Below are 21,355 nucleotides of genomic sequence, written 5' to 3'. Positions count from 1 at the left end.
TGATTTCACCGTCTCAAGATTTGGAAATGCCCTTATGTCAATAGCCTCTGACGGTATAATGTTACCCATAATTGCAATCGAGATCAGATTATCCATGTGACTCAATAGGTTAAAAATAAATTTCGAGTCGAGATTGTCACAATTTGAAAGTGCAAATTTTCTAAGGTGGATCAGGAAGTGGGGAAACTTTTTTAGCCACGACTCATGAGCTGCAACTGTTTTCAGGGTATGTAGGTTTTCTATATGTGTTTCAGAGGGTGGGCCTTTAATTTGGGGGCTTGGTTTCACATAAACATGGCGAAGTGTTTTGATATTCCATAGAGATTCAGGTAGGGTATCTATGCTTGTATCTCTAACATCCAACGTTTGAAGATTTTCCATGTCTCCTATATTTTCAGGAAGCTTAGATATGTTACTACCCCTCAAGCTCAGATACCGTAGGTAAATCATATCCGGTAATATTGTTACTGGGATTGTAGAGTTCCTCAGTGCCAACACTTTGAGGAGCATGGCACTTCCAAGAACAATTCTATCACAATTAAAAGCTAAAAAAGAATGTATATGATTCACCTCCGTGTATTGGTTCTCATTGTCTTGATAGACTGCTAAACGGGACCAGAATTCAATTTCTTTCTGATTTGGATTGACAACCGAAAACTCTTCTATGTGTGATTGTTGGATGGCAAATTCATGAATAGAACGAGGCAATCGACAACTTTTTATTGTGCCAGAGATTGATCTCTTGGAAACAAAAACCAATGACCTGCATGCAACAAAGAAAATAATTATACATCAAATAGATTTTCATAAAAGAACAAAATTTCTATATTTCTCAACAAGGACAATAATTATACATCAAATAAGTTTGAAATAGCAACCATCTATTACTAATTTTAATTATAAGACTGAATTTTAATTTCCTGAAATATTGAGAATACCTTTGAACAAGTTCGTCGAGGTATTTATTTGCAGTTGACTCTAGAGACGTCTGTTTATCCTCTTCTTCTACAAATTCTTCAGCAATCCACATCTGAGTTAGAGAGGTTGCTGGAATCTCGAAACCAATAGGGTAACATGCAAAATAAAGAAAACACGGTTGAAGAAAGTAAGGTAAATCATTATAGCAGTAGGTAAAAATTTGCCTCATATGATCGGTTGTAATTATCCCCTTATTACTCCTTGTGATCTTGTCCAGATCTTTTTTCACCATATTCCAAATGACGTAGGCCATTGGTTTGAGCGAAAGGAGCCCCCCTATAAGGAGAAGAGCCAAAGGTTGTTTTTGACATGCCACAGAAATAGAATATATGAGACTTCCCAGTTCGAACTCAAACTTGTAAAAGAACATGCGTCTTTCATGATCATTCTGCATGTTAAAAAGATTTGGAAAAGCTTTCTTCAATAAGAGTGCTTCCCTCTCGTACCGATCCAGTGTTATGCCGTTTGAAATATCTTCTTCCTCAAGAAGCATGTTTTCAATGTTTTTAACTTTATTATTATGTATTTTTGTATCCCACTCGTTGAAATCATCCTTAAGAACCAATTCTAGTTTGAGATGAACCGCTGAAAAACCCAGCCGGTACCTGATTTTGGCCATTAAATCTTCGATTAAATTTTCGATTTTCTCCCTATATTCTTTCGCCAAATCATTCTGGGAGCTGGAGGACTCCTTTCTAGCTTGTCCAACAAACTCACCTATTAACTTTCCAACTTTTCGGGTTGTTTCTCGCTCAATCATAATTATCTCCTGCTGTTTGCCCACACTGAGAACCTTGAACCATCTGTGCTTCATGGATTCCCGAAGTGCCAGTAGATTCTTGGATGGCAAACCAAATAGTTTTTCCGTGTCTGATAGCATACCAGACATGCAAAGTACGGCATCCATCTCTGTTTCTACTTTCTCAAAATCAACCAAAAATAATTTCCTCCCTCTCTCTTGCTATCCTTGTTTGGTTAATTAAAACAGTTTGATCGTGCAGAATACACCCTCAAATCTAATTCAATTGCATGCTCCACCCAGCAATTGCAAATCTGCAATGCAAAATAAAACATTAAATAAAAAGTACTATAAATTAATACACCGTGCTAATAATTACTGTTCCTTACTAATTATCATGCTAACTTTGTAATAGTCCGTAAATTATTTTTCCTTACTAATTACTAAGGTTAAGGACAATTTAAAATTATTACCTTTATTACCATACTTTAATTAGGGATTTTACAATTAGACTCCTTAATTCAAACGATTCATAAAATGATATTTGAACTTGAGAAACAAAATGATATGCATCATTCAATATAGGAACAAAAACATAGAATACGATAGTCCACGGACGGAAGCATTAAGCACAAAATGAGATATCTCCACAAAACTGTATTTAATGCATACTACTTTCTCATTAAATGTATCAAATTAAATACAGAGATTATATAATACTTACAAAAAATAATTATTAGAGAAATTTTCGGAAGAATTTATCAATTTTTATTATTCAAACAAAAGCTACAGAAATGCTTTTGAAACAATTTAATGGCTATAAGATTTTTCGTATAATTATGGACACATTTAAAATTACGGCATCATCAAAACTAACATTTGTGCTCCAAATAATATCTAAATCATGTAAATTATTATTAGAGCAATTTTAAAAGTATATATAAATTTGTACTCCAAAATTAGTTTCAGTATATAGCATTTTGACTGCATAATAGATATTTTCTAGTTGTGGAGTCATTCAAGTGATTAAACAACCAAAAAGGTCGATTGACAATTTTTCAGATTTTTTCTTTTTTAAGGACTGACGAATCAAACGATATTTTTCTTCCAAATTCTTTCGCTTGTGTTCTCTTTGAACCAAACTTTTCTTGGCCATAAGTTACCTCTATTTTTAATAATGATACAGTTAAAAGCCGAATATAATAATATAAGAAGGTAGATTTCTACCTCTCCATCTCTTCATCGAAAAGAATGAGATTGTTGATAATAGATAATAGAGTAAATAAAAAGACAATAAAAAAAGAAATTAACCAAATTTTCCTGATGTTGAGGCTATCAAGACTCAATAATTAGCATTCATAAATAAGCTCATATACTTCATTGAAAGCAGTTATTCAAAGAGGATAAACAAACGTCTCTTGAGACGACTGCAAAGAGTGGATCATGAGATATTTTCGGTGGTGTCTAAGCTTAGGAATAAACTACATGAATGCCACGCTTTGCTTCGACGGTGATGATTGAGTTGACGTGTAGAAAAGAAAACATAGTGTATTGTATACAATACAATATAGGAAATACAATGTAGATGATCAGCAAAAATTCACGGTGCTGATGTCTAACTACAAAGCTATGGAAAAATTAATACTACATATCAAGATTAACAAAAAACATGTATACAGTATACACATATACATATCCATATAATAAATTAAGTATCTAAACTAGTTATGCGATATAAATTTATCATTTCCATTAGATTTCAGAATATAGTTTTGTGAACTAAAAAAATATGAGAGGAATACCACGACAACTGTAGAAAGGCACAGAATGCAGATATGTGAGCAAATTTTTTATCCTGGATTCAAATTGTTAAAGGCAATTGGATTAATAAACAACAACTAGATAACATATATATTATTTGTCAAGTAATTATTAAATAAAAAATAGTAATATACCTCTGTGCAGATAAAGACAGGCAAGTAGAGACTCAAGTAACCAACTGGAAATCAGGACCTTCGTAAGAAACTAGCAAAGGAGAGTAAATTTGGCATTAAATTCAATTTTTTTTAGCAAAATCAGAAAATCCAGCAACCCTAAAATCGGAATTGAGCCTAACATCATGACCAACAAAACCTTATAGATGGGCTCTGCAAGAAAGGTGAAGTTCATAAGGCAATACATTTTTAGAAAGTAATGATTTTGAAGGGCCATGAGCTGATTACGGATATGAGTCTATTTCGATAGAGAATATATAGGTAACAGCTAGAAAACAATTATTCTCATGTCCATGTAACTTCTTGGTAGGAAATGCATATTCTTTGTGTGCATTCCATTAGTTGCATGGTCATCAATTAATATTGCTTTCATATTTTCTTGTCTATTTCGATTGATGTTTTCATGTATATATCTTTCAAGCTAAACAATTACAATTAATGGAAAAGCTCTTCTCAACTGGAGTTCAGCTCTTGTTTATATCGGTGCTTATCAGTACGTTTCCTTTTTAAATTATGGTTACAAAATATGTCACATTGAGTATATATGTACATATATTATTTTACAAAATACTATTTATTTGTTTTCTGTTGTGAATAGGAAAAACCATACAAAAAGAAACGATTCTTAAATATCCAAATATATATTAGGCTTGTTGTTAAGAATCCAGTCGGCAAATTAAGATAGACTAGATCTATATTATTATTTTTTAATAAATTATAATTTGTATAATTTAGTTAGAACTTCAGAGGTTACAGCCTAGCACTAAGACACTCTAGCCCGTTACAACTTAATTTTTCCCCTATTAAGAAACCAATTACATATATTACATTTATGATAAAGGCTTATCAAAATAATTTTCAGCTAAGTTTTTTTTTAATACATTTATATATATATAGCTAAGTTATGTAGGTAAGTAGATCTTTTATATATTGCTCCAAACTCTTATTATTAATAAGTTTTAATATATTTTTAATAAACTAGACACGTACCTAAATCAAAAAATTTCAAGTATAAAATATAGTGTCACATATAAAATATTTCAATTAAAAGATAATATAATTATAAACTAAAGAACAATATTTTCATGTTTTTTCAAAAATTTTCATTTTTACAAACAAACCGTTGGAACAATTTGTTCTATGTAGTATACTTTACTCAAATTTCAATCTCCCGTATTAATTTTTGGACGCAACACATGGTATAATAATGCATGATTGGTTATCCACACACCAATACACCGTACAGACAAATTTCCATGCCATGCATGTTACTTAGTTTCTCATAAACAACCATATAGTAAAATTGTCACGTGATAAATGTTATTATCTCATTAAATGTACCTAATTAAATAATAAGATTAACTGAGAAATTTTAACAAAATTGGTAGTTATGCATCATATTTTATCTAATACTTACATAAATAATTATTAGAGAAATTGCAGAAGTATGTATTACTTTTTTTGCAAACAAAAGCTCTGGGAAAGGATTTAAAACAAATTACATGCCTATTATATTGTTCGTTTAATTCTAGAAATATTTAAAATGTTGAAATCGTCAAAACTGACACTTTATCTTAAAAAAAATATTTAAAACATGTACAAATTATTATTAATGCAATTTTCAAAAGTCGATCAATAGTTTTTCAGATGATTACCATGTAATTGTCATTTTTAAATAATCTCCTCTAGATCATTCTAAGCAGTGATACCGTACTAACTTTCAGATAAAACTAAAACATGGTTCGCTTTGCTTGGGTCTAATTAAATTTGTAATATATGATACCGTACAAATTTTGGCAGGGTCTAAATTTTGGAATAAAGTGGCAGAATACCTCACTTTGCTTGGGTAGTGATAATTGAGATAATGTGTAAAAAGAAATCATAGTGCATACTATACAAAAAAAAGTAAAGGAAATACAAGCAAATGATCAGAAAAACTAAATCATGGTTCATATGATACCATTTTTTTTTTTTTGGTAATATATCAGCTTCAAGTAAAATTCGCGATAAAATTTGAGGTCATGGTGTCTAAACTACAAAGCTATTGAAAAAATAATACTATATATTAAGATTAACAAATTAATTGTAATTATATAAATTGAGCTTGCACGTACATCAGATTAGAATATAATTTTGTGAAATAAAAAGAGAGGAGAGGGATATATACCTCGATGCGTGTAGAAAGAGTAAAGCACAGAATGTAGATATGTGCGCAGAAATCTTTTCCTAGTTTCTATTGTTAAAAACAATTGAATTTGTAAATACACACAGGTAGTTATTAAAGTAAAGGATAACATGCATATTATTATTCAAGTAGTTATTAAGAAAACAGTAATATACCTCTACGTAGATAAATACATGCAGAGAGAGGCTTAAGCACAAACTTCAAATCAGAGGTTCATAGTTATACCATTTTTTTTAATATATCAGCTTCAAGTAAATTCACAAGAAAATTTGAGGTGCTGGTGACTAACTATAAAGCTATTGTAAAATTAATACTATATATCATGATTAACAAAAAAAATTTAATTATATAAAATATTTTATATACATATATACATATAATAAATTGAACACCTCCATTATATTTGTGAATATAAATTGAGTTTGCACATCAGATTTTATAATATAATTTTGTGAAATAAAAAAGATTAGAGGATACCTCAACACGTGTAGAAAGAGAAAGGCACAAAATGCAGATATGCCAGAAGAAATTTTATCCTAGATTCCTGTTATGGAGATCAATTGAATTAATAAACAACAACTATAACATATGTATTATCAGTCAAGTAGTTATTAAAAAAAAATAGTAATATACCTTTGTGCAGATAAAGACAGAGAGAGGCTCAAGTACACAACTGAAAATTAGATGTTTACTAGTGGCGACTTTCGTAATAAACTGGCGAAGGAGAGGAAATTCGGCATTAGATTCCAAATTTTGTAGCAAAATGATCAGAAAAACCATAAAGCCTAAAATCGGGATTGAGCCTAACATGATGACTTACATCATCTTTATATATATATAGGCTACGTAAGAAAGGTGAAGTTGAGAAGACAATGGATTTTGTAGATATCAATGGGCAGCTGCCTAACGTAACTATACATGGGCAATGGAAGAAAGGTTTAAGTCAACAGGCATTGGATTTTCAAGAAGTCATTATTTTCAAGGGACAGGAGCCTAATTAAAGGGTATGAGACTAACAAGCCTAGGTCACAATAAATTGAGCATGTACATCTGATTTAAGAATATAGTTTGAAAAAAACATAGAGAGAGGTGACAGGAGCCGCATACCCGGTACTGTTGCTCTTTGTAGACAGGAGGTTTGTTCTGATGCACTTGGCAGGAGAAGAGAAAGGAAGAAGATGGTAACAAATTAAGGGAATGGGGAGGAGGTATATATATAGGGGTACATTGACACAGTTTTTCAGCAAAGTGATGAGATACTTTGGATGAGGTTTAACTTTTGGAATAAAGAAAAGACCAACACATGAGGAATTGAGGAATAAAGAAAGAAAGACCAACACATGAGAAAACACTTATTCTCTCATCTTTGTTAGTAGCAATTTTGCTAGTCCTTTGCAAAACATGGATGGTGACAGATTTGCTGGCTTTGAAGTAAATACAAACATGGTAGCAATTTTGTCATTATCTTCATGAATAAAGCAAATACAGACATAGATCCAGTCCATACCAAACAACAATTATGCATCCTATAATATATAAATAAAACGATATAACGAAAAGAAATAACTAACATCTTGATCCTCTGCATTTGAGCCAAATTGAAATTGTTACACATATAAGAGGAGCAAGACATATAATTATATAACAATTAATTAGACGGATCCAGATTGGAATTTCTAAATCTTGTGGCCTTAAACAACTCTTAATTGAGCCCGGTTAATTAGTATAAGTTATTAATGAAAATTTCAATATGTGTAACAATATATATAATTTTAACAAAAATAATATGTACATTATTCATAGTATAAATAAGAAAACTCTAGATCCAAAAGCAATTATAATCTATAACATCTACTAATTAATTATGTCAATAATTATGACAAATTTTAATTATTTTGATGCAGAAATTACACAGTTTGATGTGGCAGCATTGATGCGATTTATTCTATTTTTTAAAGAAAAAAACTTTTTTTTTGTTTTTTTTTCGAAAGGTTTAATTTTTAAATTTCTAAATAAATTTTTTTGTATTTGATCCTCACACGTCATCATACATTTCTTTGATCCCTCGTTTCTCTTTTTTGATTGCGAGTTCTGAGGACTCAAGAGATTACTTATGGGGCTACAGTCAGGACAGGTAACTTGATCTTTTTCTTTTTCTCTGTCTGAAATCTCAAAGAATTTGATAGATCTTAACTTTGTTTTGTATTATTACGCTATGACCTTTATCTTTTCCTGAAGCACAACTAGCTTGCTGCTTATAAGATCAATTGTCATGAATCATGATTGATTGCTAATTAAATTGCATGGTCATGATTGGTTGCAATGTGTCCATTTAAAAACAAGACTATATATATGTAAAAATATAAGAGAACATCTTTCTCAAAAAAAAAAAAAAATTATATATATGATGGAACATAGTCATGATTGGTTGCTATTTAAATTTAAGGAGGATTAAGTAGTTCACGTCCCCAAAATAAGTAGAGTGCAAATTATATATAAGCATAGATCATCTCTCTTAAACAGAAAATGTTGATTAACAATGTTTTCACAATAATACCTAATAATTTGCCATTTATAAATAAGCTTATCTACATCATTTGAAACAGCTAATGTATCTAGTACACTAATTTTTTGATTAAACTAAAACTACTGATATTCAAAGAGTGTGTCCAAAGTAAGATATATACTTTGGATAGTCACTAAGATTAGGAATAAAGAAAGACCAACATGAGAAATTGAGGATATATATTTAACTGTAGAAAGCAATTATTCTCTTGTCCTTTATTGGTAGTAATTTTACGTACTTGACCTTTGCATGTTACTCCTAGCACTTTTAGACATAGGCTTGTTACAACTTTCTCTTTTACTAAGAAACCATTTACATCTATCACATGCGCCTTTCAAAAATTATGAGACAGTTTCTAAAACTTACAAGATGTTAATGATGTTTGGAGAAAATACTTGAGCTTTAGATATTGCATGAAATTAACTAAGGCTGAATTAATTAAAAACACGAATAGATAATTAGATTTTTGCTCATATTATTTAAACTTTTTCCAATAAATATATTTTTGCTCGTATATCATTTAAAGAACAATAATCTTTTGTGCAGACGCCATATTCTGACCAAAGAAGTAGAAACAATTTCTGATTTGTTCTACCAGATATTGGTGCCGGTTTCTAAAGTTTAGAAAAGTAGATATTAACAAATTTTGGACCAAAGGTCCAGCCCCAATTTCAGTTCAAATCATCCAGTTCCCCTTTCAAAAGAACGGCTCAAACTAATTTCCGGTCCATTTTAAAACTTTCTTCCATACGAATACTGCAATGACAGTATAATTTATATATTTCTTTTTTAGATTTCACTGAAATATATATAAATATATATTAGAATTAAATTATATTTAACATTTTCTTTAACAGAATCATGCAGTAATTAAATATTTTTTTTCTCAAATACTAAAGATATGTACAATGAAAAACAGCCTGCTAAGTCGAATGCTAATTTCTTCATAAGATCCCGAAAAGTATTATATTATTTTAATATTTCTTTTGACATCTCAGACAATGAACGCCTTTTGTTCAATTACATATGTATTAATGAGAAGAGAGAACAAATATTGTACGGTGAACAAATATTGTACGCCTTTTGTTCAATGGCTAACGAATTTGGAAACTTGTATTTATGTACTCATAAATATAACTACCTATAATGTATTTTTGTCGGCAATATTGATAATAATGGGAAATAATATTAATGTTACTCAGTTTATGGGATTGCTCTTAATGGGCTTTTGCTCTCAACTCATTTCATTTTTTTAATTTGTTTGGGTGTTATATACTCGTTTTTAGATACTTGTGCTTATTTTGGAGAAGTGAACTTGTCATAATTAAGTTTGCGTTCTGCCTTTTGCCACTTTTTTTTGTTCCGAATTGTTAGACAAGGTTTGCTGAGTTGGAAATATGAATCATTTCACATCGTTTGTTCTTTTATTTTTCTCTTTTGTTCAAATAAACATTTATCTCAAGTTACTTAGGAGTAATCTTGCAAAAGAAAAATGTATTATTGAAAGCAGTGTATGTCCTTCATTTCTTTGTCCTTTTAATTTATGTTAACAATGTCCTGAGATTATTAATTAGAAATTAAAGGATGGTAATTAAAGAAGGATAGATGCCAAATTGCTGATATTCATAGTGTGATTTTTAAAATAATTGCTCATGGGGAAGCAGAGTGATGATGTAGGTGAATATGTTGTGCTATTTCTGATTTCTTTTATTTTGAGCTCGGTGATTATTAAACCAATTGGTAATTCATAATGCACTATCAATATATGTTTATTTTTTACAATGCGTGGAGACATTATAACTTGTCTATCAATAAGTGTTAAGATTTAAGAAAAAAAATATATGAATTCAATGCTCAAAGATCAAAGTGGTATGAATTCGAAGCTCAAAGACATTATGGACCTGTTCGGCTGTCAGGCGGGAACGGGAATGGACTTGAATTCAGGTCCAATTTGAATGGCCAAAACACTATGCGCATGGAAAAAAAAATTCACTCTGAGTGAATTTTTTTTTCCCATGAACACAATGACAATCAAATAGGGCCTATATATATATTTGTAGTTATTACATATTGATTAGATGCTTAATTTTAAGGATCTTATAATTACTTGGTGAGTAGACATCCATTGTACAGTCCAAAATAATATTATATATACATTTTTGTAATTTCCACCCTATATTATAGTATGAAAATAATTCTAAAATAAAGTTCGACATGTTATTTCAATTTCACATCATTCGACGTCTTCGCTATATTATATGTGCATCAGATATTTAAAGAAATATAAAAAAAAACTAGAATTAACGCTGTTAAAAAAGTGTCCTAGTTGTTTCAAAATGATCGGACATTACAAAAGAAAAAAGTAGTTTGTACAAAACCTGTATGGACTTTTAGATGTGGAGAAATTTTGTGCATGTGTTGTTTATTTTTTTTATAATGTTCAACATATATAAAAGTAGAGGCCGTTTGGGTACAAGCAAAGGCCCGGCAATCCATGTGCTCTGCAAGAATTATTCCAAGTACTATAACAAGTATTAAAGTCAGACAAGAGAATTCATCTATAGCAAGTTCAAATTTAATGCATATATATATATATATATATATATATATATATAGAGTACGGCTAACGCGCTTCCTCTAGCATATGGGCCGAAATGCTTCCGGTGGAAATTTGAAATTTTAAAATCCAAAAAGTCGATCTGAAACGTTCATCTTCTTCTCCATATTAATATCTGCTTGGAGACCAAATTTTACATTTTTCTGAAATTTTTTACTATTTATTAAGCCATTTTGAAAATTGCTGATCCAACGGTGGCTTACCAAACAGTAAAAATCAGAAGCTACCGTTAGCCGTACTCTATATATATATATATATAGGTTACTGGTTAATTAAAACTTATGGACTCTATTAATTAATTAAACTATCTGAAATTAATTAAACTATCTAACACTCTAATTAATTAATAGAGTCCATAAGTTTTACTTTGCTTAATTTTCTGAGAAACTATCTAGGTTACTGGTTTTTTTACTGCCCTTTGGCAGCTTTTTAGGTATCTGGTTTTTACTGGTTTCCGTTCGCTTTGAAGTTTTCTGGTACTAAGTAATTTTTTTTTCTTTGTTTTGGTTTTTACTGCATCTTTAGCTCAAATGTCTTGAACAATTGTTAATTTTCATATTTCGTAAGCAGGTTTTATTTCAAAACCTGAATGTTTTGGACTTATCTTCATGAATAAAGCATATAGGGACATAGATCTCTATTTTTACTCAAAAAAAAAAAAATAATCCAGTCCATACAAAACAACAACCATGTATGTTATAATATATAAATAAAACAATATAGCGAAAAGAAATATCTAACATATTGATCCGCTGCATTTGAGCCGGATTGGAATTGTTAGACATAAAAGAGCAGCAACATATATAATAATATACCAATTAGAATTGCTGCATCTTGTGCGACTCGACAATTCCCAATTGAACCATCAGCAACCAAAGATTCCCTTTCACTTTCGCTTTCGTTTTCTCTTTCTCTTTTCCTTTTGCTTTCGCTCTTAAAGATAAAATCAACTGGATGAAGTTATTCAAAGGGTAATTTATTAATCATTTCTCTCTCAATCACTAATATCACCCTTCTTTTTTTCTTCTTCTGACATTTAAGTACAGTTTGAGGCTTGCTTTAAAGTTGCGCAAAGGAGCAATGTTGAAACTATGTTATATATTGCAATTTAACAATGTCCATTTTTCTCTTTGCATCAAAGCAACATAATAATATTTGCTTATTTCAATTAGTTACTTTGAACAGATCTCATATCTGCTATTATATGAAAGTGGCACCAACAATATGTAATAAGAATGTTTGTTGAAATAATTTTCAAATATATATTTTTACGAGTGAATATATTGACTGAATACTCATTTGATTACTTTTTTATAATTACGAGATATTCTCCTACAGTAAAGAATATTAATTTGTTGAAATAATGTTCAAATATTTTGAAGTATTTCTTTAATTTAATATTTTGTTCTCTCGTATTATTTTCTTACAATCTCTTAAAATATTATAAATTTTTTTACATTCTTCATGTGCATGAAATCACCTTTTCATATAGACTATAATGATTTTCATAGATTGAAACTCATCAATACAATGTGAATTAAAGATCACCTTTTTATATTAAACATATGAAAGATTGTAATTAGTCCCAATAATGAGTAACCTGAGCAGATCAAATAGCAGATATACTGTACCGGTATTGAATAACTGGAGCGGTTGGATGATTGTTGTTTGTTAAAAATATGGCCCATTGAAGAGCTGCTTTTGGGAGCTATATATTGGGTTGTAGTGGACCTAAATTACACCAAATAAGACCAAGTTTGGTGGACTATTTAGCAGGCATTATCACACACTTCCTTTCCTTCACTAAGCCGAAGTGGATCTATGGCCACGCGGCTCACTCAGTCTAGTAATTAGTTTTTGGTAATGTAATTTCGAAAAATGTTTGGAGGCTGTGATCCTAGTTCTAAATGTTAAATATGAGAAAAGTGTAACAAAAACAAAAATATTAATCTTCAGATCAGCAAGTTTGTCAATTGCACCAATATTGCACTATGAGAAGTCTCGTAACTATGTAGATAAAGCTTGGAGAGAAAACAAAATTTCATTATTTAAAAATCAAGCCTTCCCAAGTTTGGTCTAGATATATATGTCTCCATTTTGCCAAATACCTGGCATGAAACTGTAGATGTATTTCTAATTATTTAAATAATAATATTAATAATAACAATAATAATAACAATAATATGTATCTAATTAAATATGTCCGAAATTTATTTTATGGTGGAAATTTTCTAATGGTAGAAAGTTTTGTTGCAATTTATTTTATGGTGTAAATTTTAGTCACATTCTCTGAGGTAACTCAAAGTTTGAGTGTGGATCAGATCTTTTCTTGTGCACAAATTAAGAACTCAAAAAATAATATGAACCCCTCTCTCTTATTTGATAGTGGGCCAGTGGCCTCACTCAGAATCAAGGCCCAATAACGATTGTCAAATCTTAAAACACAACGCTAATGAAGAAACTTGAAAACTAAAAATGCAAGCTGGTTGTTGCATGTCACGTGATCTTTCGTATTAGTCAAGTGATCTAACCAAATGAAAAATAAACATTGTCAAGCTGGTTGCTGCATGTCAACGTTAAGTGTGTTCATAATAATAATTAATGTACGATGGAATTACTTACTTTTGAGTAAATTAAATGTTCTCAATGGATTTGGTGTTTCCATTTAAATCAAATGTATTATTTAATTACTCTTTTATTTTTATTTTTAATTGTACATTTTGTGTTTTGAACCTAGCTAGAAGAGTCATGATATTTGCAAATAATTCATAAATGTTTATGAATTATTAAGTTTCAAATACTTTTGATCTATACATATAATAAAGAAATTAAACGGATTCATTCATTCATAAGGATATCCTTAATTAAACCTTTCACATAAGTTTGTGTTTGCAGAAACCTCAAAATTTTAATATATTTATATAAATTATGAAAAATAATTATTCTCAAATTATATATAGCTAGATACCACAAGTTGTGCGGAAAGTAACAATTTTTTATTCTTTGGATACCACAGCAAGGTATTTTCTTTCCTCGCTTTCTCTCTTTTTATTTTATATTTTTCTTTTTAACGGTAGCAGAATCTATCCCTACTATTTCTTTTTATTTTTCTCGTGATTATCATACTTAATAGGGTCATTACTGCAAATATTGCATGCATGTGAGGCTACGCCTGTGAACATAGTCACAAGATTTGCAAATTATTCGCAAATGAAATTCGAATAATTCGTTTTTTTTTGTGAGGCCGAATCGAATGCCGAATTATTCGATTGAGAGAAATTTGACCAAATTAAACCCGAATAATTCGCAAATTTTACATTTTTTTCGGAAATTTATAAATTATTCGTGAACTTTTCCAGAACATTTTTTTTTTGTTTTTGTTTTTTTGCTCTCTTGCAGAACTGAGATCACTGATCTGAATAATTCATAATCATTTCATAAATTATATCCGAATTATTCCCGAATTGCGAACTTTCAACCTCACCGAACCAAATCCAAATAATTCATTTGTCACTATATGTTAGGCTACGCCTATAAATATTATTTTTGCAACCTGCATCACCCATTTACTACAAGTGGAGCCACAGAAGATCGGCAGAGTTAATATTGCGACTGGGACCCGCATGTCATGAATTTACTTTGTAGAGCAACGAGTGGGAGCGCCTAAAGTAAAGGCCGCACACATACAAGTCGGCAATTTGGTTTTTTACATCCATCTTATGATAATTACTAATGAGTAATAAGGTAAAAACAAAAATTGTGGTAACGAGTTTAAATTTAATCCAAAGATCTTAAACAGAAAATTAGCAAAAATTTTAAGAAGTTCAAAGAAGAAAAAGGAGAATTTATGGCACTAGTAATTAAGTAATTTGTTAATTCTTCTACATGATGAAACAAGAGTTTGTATCCTTTATGTTGCCTTAAATTTGAAATTCAGAGTGTCTGATCAAAATTTTAAAATTCACAAATTAAAGTTTCTTTTAATATTCGTGCCGATGTGAATCGGAGTGTCAAAAAATTTCTACAGTAAAATAAATTTGAATTGTCGTAAACGATACAAATTCATAAAATACTCGCTTGTTTTTACAGTGTAGACTATTTAAAATATATCACATAAAATATGATCCGTTAGATTAAATGGTTTAAAATAAAAATGCAAAAAAAAAAAAAAAATTTAGGGACAACATTAAGAATAAAAGAGTTAAATTTTTTAAATATCTGGATGACTATTAATTTACTTTTAATTAATTTAAATAAATCAAATTAAAACCGCAAAAGTACCAAGACTATATGTGGTATACAATTAATAGCCAAAAACTAAATAGTTCATTTTTCTTATAAATCCAATATTATTAGTAATTTGTGTCTTTGCTTCTGTTATCATCTAATTTGGTCACTAGTGTTTGTTAGCTCAAAGCGTGATTACCTCCAGAAATCAATTTATGTTCTATACTCTAAGGTAACACAACACTTGAGCTTAGATTCTGACCACTTGATCACAATACTTTTCTTGCTCCACCACATCGGACGCTCACCATTCGTAACCAAATATCATGTTACTTGAGAAGTTGAGATGATATCAATTAGAGGGAGTATTGACATTTATCTTTTGCGTCATTTGTAGTTTTATGCTGGAAGGCCCGTTGGGCTTCAGGTTGTTTAAATTAATTTTTCTTTTAGTCAGAAAATATTTTGCAAGAATGACCTGTTGGAGGAGACGGCAAGAATGGCAAGGCCATTACAAGAGATAGAAAAATTATATTTTTATTCAGTATGATTTTCTTTTACTATTAGTTGGTCAGTTCTCCTGTTTTACTTTTTTTTTTTTTTTTTTTTTTTTTTCTGAGTTGCTGTGAGTAGTGTGCAACATAAATGGTAAATATCAATCATGACAATACTAGTATTGGGCAAAATACATTCCTTACGTACAATGAGAGTATCAATTATTAATCAATATAAAAATTCTTTAAATGACAATTAAAAAGTAGAATTAAATCAAGACCAACATAAGACAAACTAAATAAATTTATGGCATGCACGTATCTAAATAAATTTAGACTTTTACACATAAACAAACATAAAAAAGATACATTGAATCAAAAGAAGGCAAACTATTTGATAGGTTGGTTGATATTCAATACAAAATTTTATCTTTTAATCACAGCTGTTCATGACATCTATATGTACATCCGAAGCCTAGCACGTACACATGATGCATTTTCAGAGGCATTCCATTGGGATGTCGACTTTGCACTTGGCGAACAACATAGGATTATAAGCCTCATCAAGCCTCATTAAGGATAAACCAAGTACCAAACACTAAATATAATAGTAATCTTGAATTAAGGGGTATGAACTTGAAAGAAAAGATGAGGAAGTTATGAAGATGGAATTTTCTTAATTTGAGCATATTTGAGCATCAATTTCATGTATGGAATTGCCCATAAGAAATTATTGGTACCAGTGGTGCAGTGTCAGAAAACTAAATGCAATAGAGACAATTCCACTCTCTAGTGTCCTTTCATCAAACTTTTAGTCTGATTCGTATACTCCTTTTCAAAATCAATACCAACGGTGCAGTGTCCTTTCTTATGTTCTGACATAGTTTCAGGGATGAGTGGCTTTTTTTTACAGATATCGGGCTTGGATCTCGCAATGTTTTCTAAAAGTTCCACTCTTTATGCATTGTCCTTGTTTAAACATTGTTCTTAATTTGTTGCACTTTATAGCACCAGTACTGATTAGTATTAGAGCTATTCGTGCTTTCTGGTGTGGTTCACAATCTGTTTAGGAACAAATTGTGAAATCTAAAATATAGTAAGGTACTTTCTGTACGTTTATGTGATCTGATGTTGTCTGGAGGAACTGCACTGGAAATCTTTAATTAAAAAACTGCTAAGAAAAAAAAATAGGCACGGACTTGGCTCGGGCTGAGAAATGAAATATGTTATCAATAACAAGAGATATTGATAAACAAGCTTTAAAAATTGAAAATAGAAGCAAGAATCACAGCAATTGAGATCGTAAAAAGAAAAATTAAGAAGATATATGGATATCTGCTCTACTACCATGAAAAACATGGATGACCTTGAAAAACCAAGTAAAAAAACCAACGAGGACATGGAAGTTAGAAATGTGGACAGATGGGAGGGAGGGAGGGAGGGAGGGAGAGAGAGGCAGAGAGTCTGGTTCGTTCAATAGAAGGAAGGAGATTGAGGGAGGTATCTTTAGTTGACGACAAAATTTTAATCTAACTGAAGGCAATGGCACGAATTATAACATTCAATAATGGCCCAAAAGTAAAGGAGAAAGGATAAAATGGGTAATTTATTTATTTAAAATGAGTTTTATTAGAAAAATCAGTAAATTGGGTAAATTTGTGAGTTGTTGAACTTTAGAAGGGTAAATATGATATAATGAATTTTAGAGGGGGAAATACGTAATTTCAAGGTTTTTAGGGGGATACATGAAATTCCCTCTTTATTTATTATTGATTTTTTTGTTTAATTTATGGTTTGTTGTGGCCTTTTATTTGGTTACTGGTACACTAACTGGTGATGTTTTGTGGAAAGCAGTTTTGGGACGGGTTTTTACTGTGGATAAGCTGGTGAAGCCCCTGCCACCTGTCATGGCATATAATGTTTCCCGCCACATCAACTTCTTCTTGCGCATCGGTATCTCTTTGTAATTCTAAATTGGTTTCAATTGGTTTGTAAATTTACCGACATGACCTGACCTGAAAATGAATTGACAGCAGATTTGGTTTGGTTTATTGACAACAGATTAATTGGACAATTCTTGCAATTATCTACAATGATTTGTAATTTTGAAATCCGGTAATTGAAATATAATCTATACTTTTTGCACACCATGCACATGAAAAATGATGAAATTTGATGCAAGTTTCACCATTTGTCAAATGACTTGACAACATTTGATTTAATGCCAAATAACATTCAAATTCATCAAAATTGAATTGAAAAAGAGTTGCCAACATTTGATTTAATGCACAAACCAGTCTAGAAGGCTAACAACATGTCTCTAAATTTTTCCAATATATAAAAATCTTTTTGAGTTGAATTGAAAAAGAGTTGCCAATTTAAGCTATTGTTAGTGGATATCAACCCTTCACATTTTAGGCTTCTTAGTATAAACATTTTGGGCTTCTTCACATTTTAAGCTATTGTTATGAAAATTATACGAATTTGAGTAATCAGGCTGTCAGGTAATTGTTGCAGATCAACGATCTCTAAATTTGAGGAATTCCTTAGCATGCTTAAATGTTACTGGTATTGTTATTATACTTCACATTGTTGAGAGATACATGTGAGTACATACTTGAATTTGTATACTTCATGAAAGGGAGGAATTATCTCTTCCAACTTTATAACAAATGTATTGTGTGGCATTTTTTTAATTCAGCTGTTGTGCAATTTACATTTCTCAGATGAGGAGGGGATTGCAAATGCGCAGAAATCACTGGGGTTATGTCAAGAAGATCGAGATCGCGGGGCCGCTTAGGGCATGTAAAACCATCTGTGCCTTTTAGCATGTTGTTCTAGTTATGGTTTATATATTTTTTTTCTACAAATCATGGATAATTGATAGCTTTTATGGATTTGTTTTAGTGTAAAATAGTTTGTTGATTATTAGTGTTGTATTTTTATAATTATGCAAGTATTCTTAATTTGAGACGCTTATAATTTGGCCTTGCAGAAGCAAACATTGCATAGCATTCCATCCCATGATTCAGACAGAAATTTTCCTTTATTCAAATACTCATTGAGTGGTGCCAAAAAAAAGAAAAGAAAAAAGCCGAATAAAGTAGCCAAACTATTTATTCCTCAACTATTTCTCAGATTGGGTTGCAGATGTTCGATCCATGTCAAGATTTGCGTGGATCAAGTACGCACAAATCTTGACGAATATCAAACTGCTTCCCAATATGTTCCGATGCCCATCAGAACGCTTCAAAGAAAAACAAACTTTGGGAAAGTTTCAAGGATTATCCTTTAATCTGTCTAATTTGTTTTTTTTTTTTTTTTGTATAGAAATGTATTTAAATTTTTTGCAAATTTTGTTACGCTAACCAGTAAATCATGACACTATTTTAGAATCAAAAGAAAATTTTAAATGAGTAAATATATTATTTGATTTAATTGGGAACACAAAATCTATTTGTTTACTCAATATAACATCAACATGAGGAATATAAAAAAACACAACACACATTGAAACATGAACATAAAAAACGAGGGACTCACATACCCCCAAAAAAAAAAAAATTTAAAAGTCAAATTGAATAAAACGAAGAGACTAAAAGCAGCATTTCAATCTATAACTTTGTCAGTAACATGGTTTAGATTAGGATGGTTGCCTAGATCAGGATGGTTGCTGATGAGTTTTTGGCATTGAACAACATGCAATGTGATAAGTTGTGACATAGCGGCCGGTTTCACCTCCCAATTCTCCAAGTTCTTCAATTTCTCCAATTTTAAGAATTGCAACTGTGGAAACCCATTTGCAGAGCAAACCATTTGGTTACCTATGTATGCGTCATCTTGTAAACTCAGAACTTTCAGTGCTTGTAGCCTCTCTAGCGTCGGCATGGGGTCTCCCTTCAAACCAGATTTGGTTAGGGTGAGCTTTGTAAGATTTGGTGGAAATTTAACATTATCTATGAGAAGTTTCCTACAAATCCATTCTCCCTCTAGTTTAGCTGATTTCACCATCTCGAGATTTGAAAATGCCCTTATGTCAAGAGCCTCTGACGGTATAATGTTACCCATAATTGCCATCGAGATCAGATTATCCATGTGACTCAATAGGTTAGAAATAAATTTCCAATCTACATTGTCCCAATTTGAAAATGCTAATTTTCTAAGATGAATCAGGAAGTGGGGAAACTCTTTTAGCCACGACTCATGAGCTGCAACTGTTTTCAGGGTATGTAGGTTGTCTATATGTGTTTCAGCGGGTGGGCCTTTAATTTGGTGGCTTGGATTAACATAAACATGGCGAAGTGTTTTGATATTCCATAGAGATTCAGGTAGGGTATCTATGCTTGTATCTCTAACATCTAATGTTTGAAGATTTTCCATGTCTCCTATATTTTCAGGAAGCTTAGTTATGTTACTACCCCTCAAGCTCAGATACCGTAGGTAAATCATATCCGGTAATGTTGTTACTAGGATTGTAGAGTTTCTCAGTGCCAACACTTTGAGGAGCATGGCACTTCCAAGAACAATTCTATCACAATTAAAAGCTAGAAAAGAACGTATATGATTCACCTCCGTGTATTGGTTCTCATTGTCTTGATAGATTGCTAAACGGAACCGGGATTCAATTTCTCTCTGATTTGGATTGACAACCGAAAACCCTTCCATGGATGATTGTTGGATGGCAAATTCATGAATAGAACGAGGTAATCGACAACTTTTTATTGTGCCAACGATTGATCTCTTGGAAACAAAAACCAACGACCTGCACGCAACAAGGAAAATAATTAAACATCAAATAGATTTTCATAAAAGAACAAAATTTCTCAATTTACAAAAAAAATAAAAAAAATAATGCTTTTATTATCAAGTAGACCAAAGATAATTATCTACTCTTATTGTAATAAAACAGACAAATTTAATTTTTATTGATGACCTCTTTTTAGGAAACCGCAACCTAATGTTTGAAATAGCAACCATCCTATTACTAATTTTAATTATAAGACTGAATTTTAATTTCTTGAAATATTAAGAATACCTTTGAACAAGTTCGTCGAGGTACTTATTTGCAGTTGACTCTAGGGACGTCTGTTTATCCTCTTCTTCTACAAATTCTTCAGCAATCCACATCTGAGTTAGAGAAGTTGCTGGAATCTCGAAACCAATAGGGTAACATGCAAAATAAAGAAAACACGGCTGAAGATAGTAAGGTAAATCATTATAGCAGTAGGTAAAAATTTGCCCCATATGATCGGTTGTAATCACCTTCATCTCATCAGGTCCTTTGATCTCGCCCAGATCATTTTTCACCATGTTCCAAATGTTGTTGGCCATTGGTTTGAGCGAAAGGAGCCCCCCTATAAGGAGAAGAGCCAAAGGTTGTTTTTGACATGCCCCACGAATATAAGTCGTGATATTTCCCAGTTCCATTTCTAACTTGTAATAGAACGTGTGCCTTTTATGATCATTCTGCATGCTAAAAAGATCTGGAAAAGCTTTCTTCCAGAAGAGTGCTTCCGTCTCGTCCATATTCAGTGTTATGCCGTTTGAAATATCCG

At 31.1% G+C, this 21,355-nt stretch overlaps 1 protein-coding gene and 1 long non-coding RNA gene across 2 annotated transcripts in view; one reads left to right on the top strand and one right to left on the bottom strand.

Annotated features, from left to right (window-relative positions):
* LOC144548187 (uncharacterized) overlaps positions 1 to 18,861 on the top strand; it is a 35,799-nt gene extending 16,938 nt beyond the window's left edge. The window contains exon 3 of the long non-coding RNA XR_013509280.1: positions 18,527 to 18,861. This is a non-coding gene — a long non-coding RNA (uncharacterized LOC144548187). The remainder of the gene's footprint in view (positions 1 to 18,526) is intronic.
* A 440-nt stretch (positions 18,862 to 19,301) lies between these two features.
* LOC144548157 (putative disease resistance protein At1g59780) lies at positions 19,302 to 21,058 on the bottom strand. The gene is made up of 2 exons (XM_078296863.1): positions 20,836 to 21,058; positions 19,302 to 20,562 (listed from the first exon to the last, which is right to left on the bottom strand). Exons 1-2 carry the CDS (start codon positions 21,042 to 21,044, stop codon positions 19,410 to 19,412), a joined length of 1,362 nt encoding a protein of 453 aa, XP_078152989.1. The 5' UTR covers positions 21,045 to 21,058; the 3' UTR covers positions 19,302 to 19,409.
* Between the last annotated feature and the right edge of the window lie 297 nt (positions 21,059 to 21,355).

The sequence above is a fragment of the Carex rostrata genome, chromosome 32 (assembly GCF_964058835.1).
Source record: "Carex rostrata chromosome 32, lpCarRost1.2, whole genome shotgun sequence".
In the NCBI taxonomy this organism is placed as follows: Eukaryota; Viridiplantae; Streptophyta; class Magnoliopsida; order Poales; family Cyperaceae; genus Carex; species Carex rostrata.
This window is presented reverse-complemented; position numbering and strand designations above follow the sequence as displayed.

Bases quoted from the DNA above. Each gene is read 5' to 3' on its own strand.
- LOC144548157 (XM_078296863.1), bottom strand. From the start codon at position 21,044: ATGGGGCAAATTTTTACCTACTGCTATAATGATTTACCTTACTATCTT. The intron at 20,563-20,835 runs GTATTCTTAATA...TGTTGCGTGCAG, and splicing joins CTCGACGAACTTGTTCAAAG to GTCGTTGGTTTTTGTTTCCA.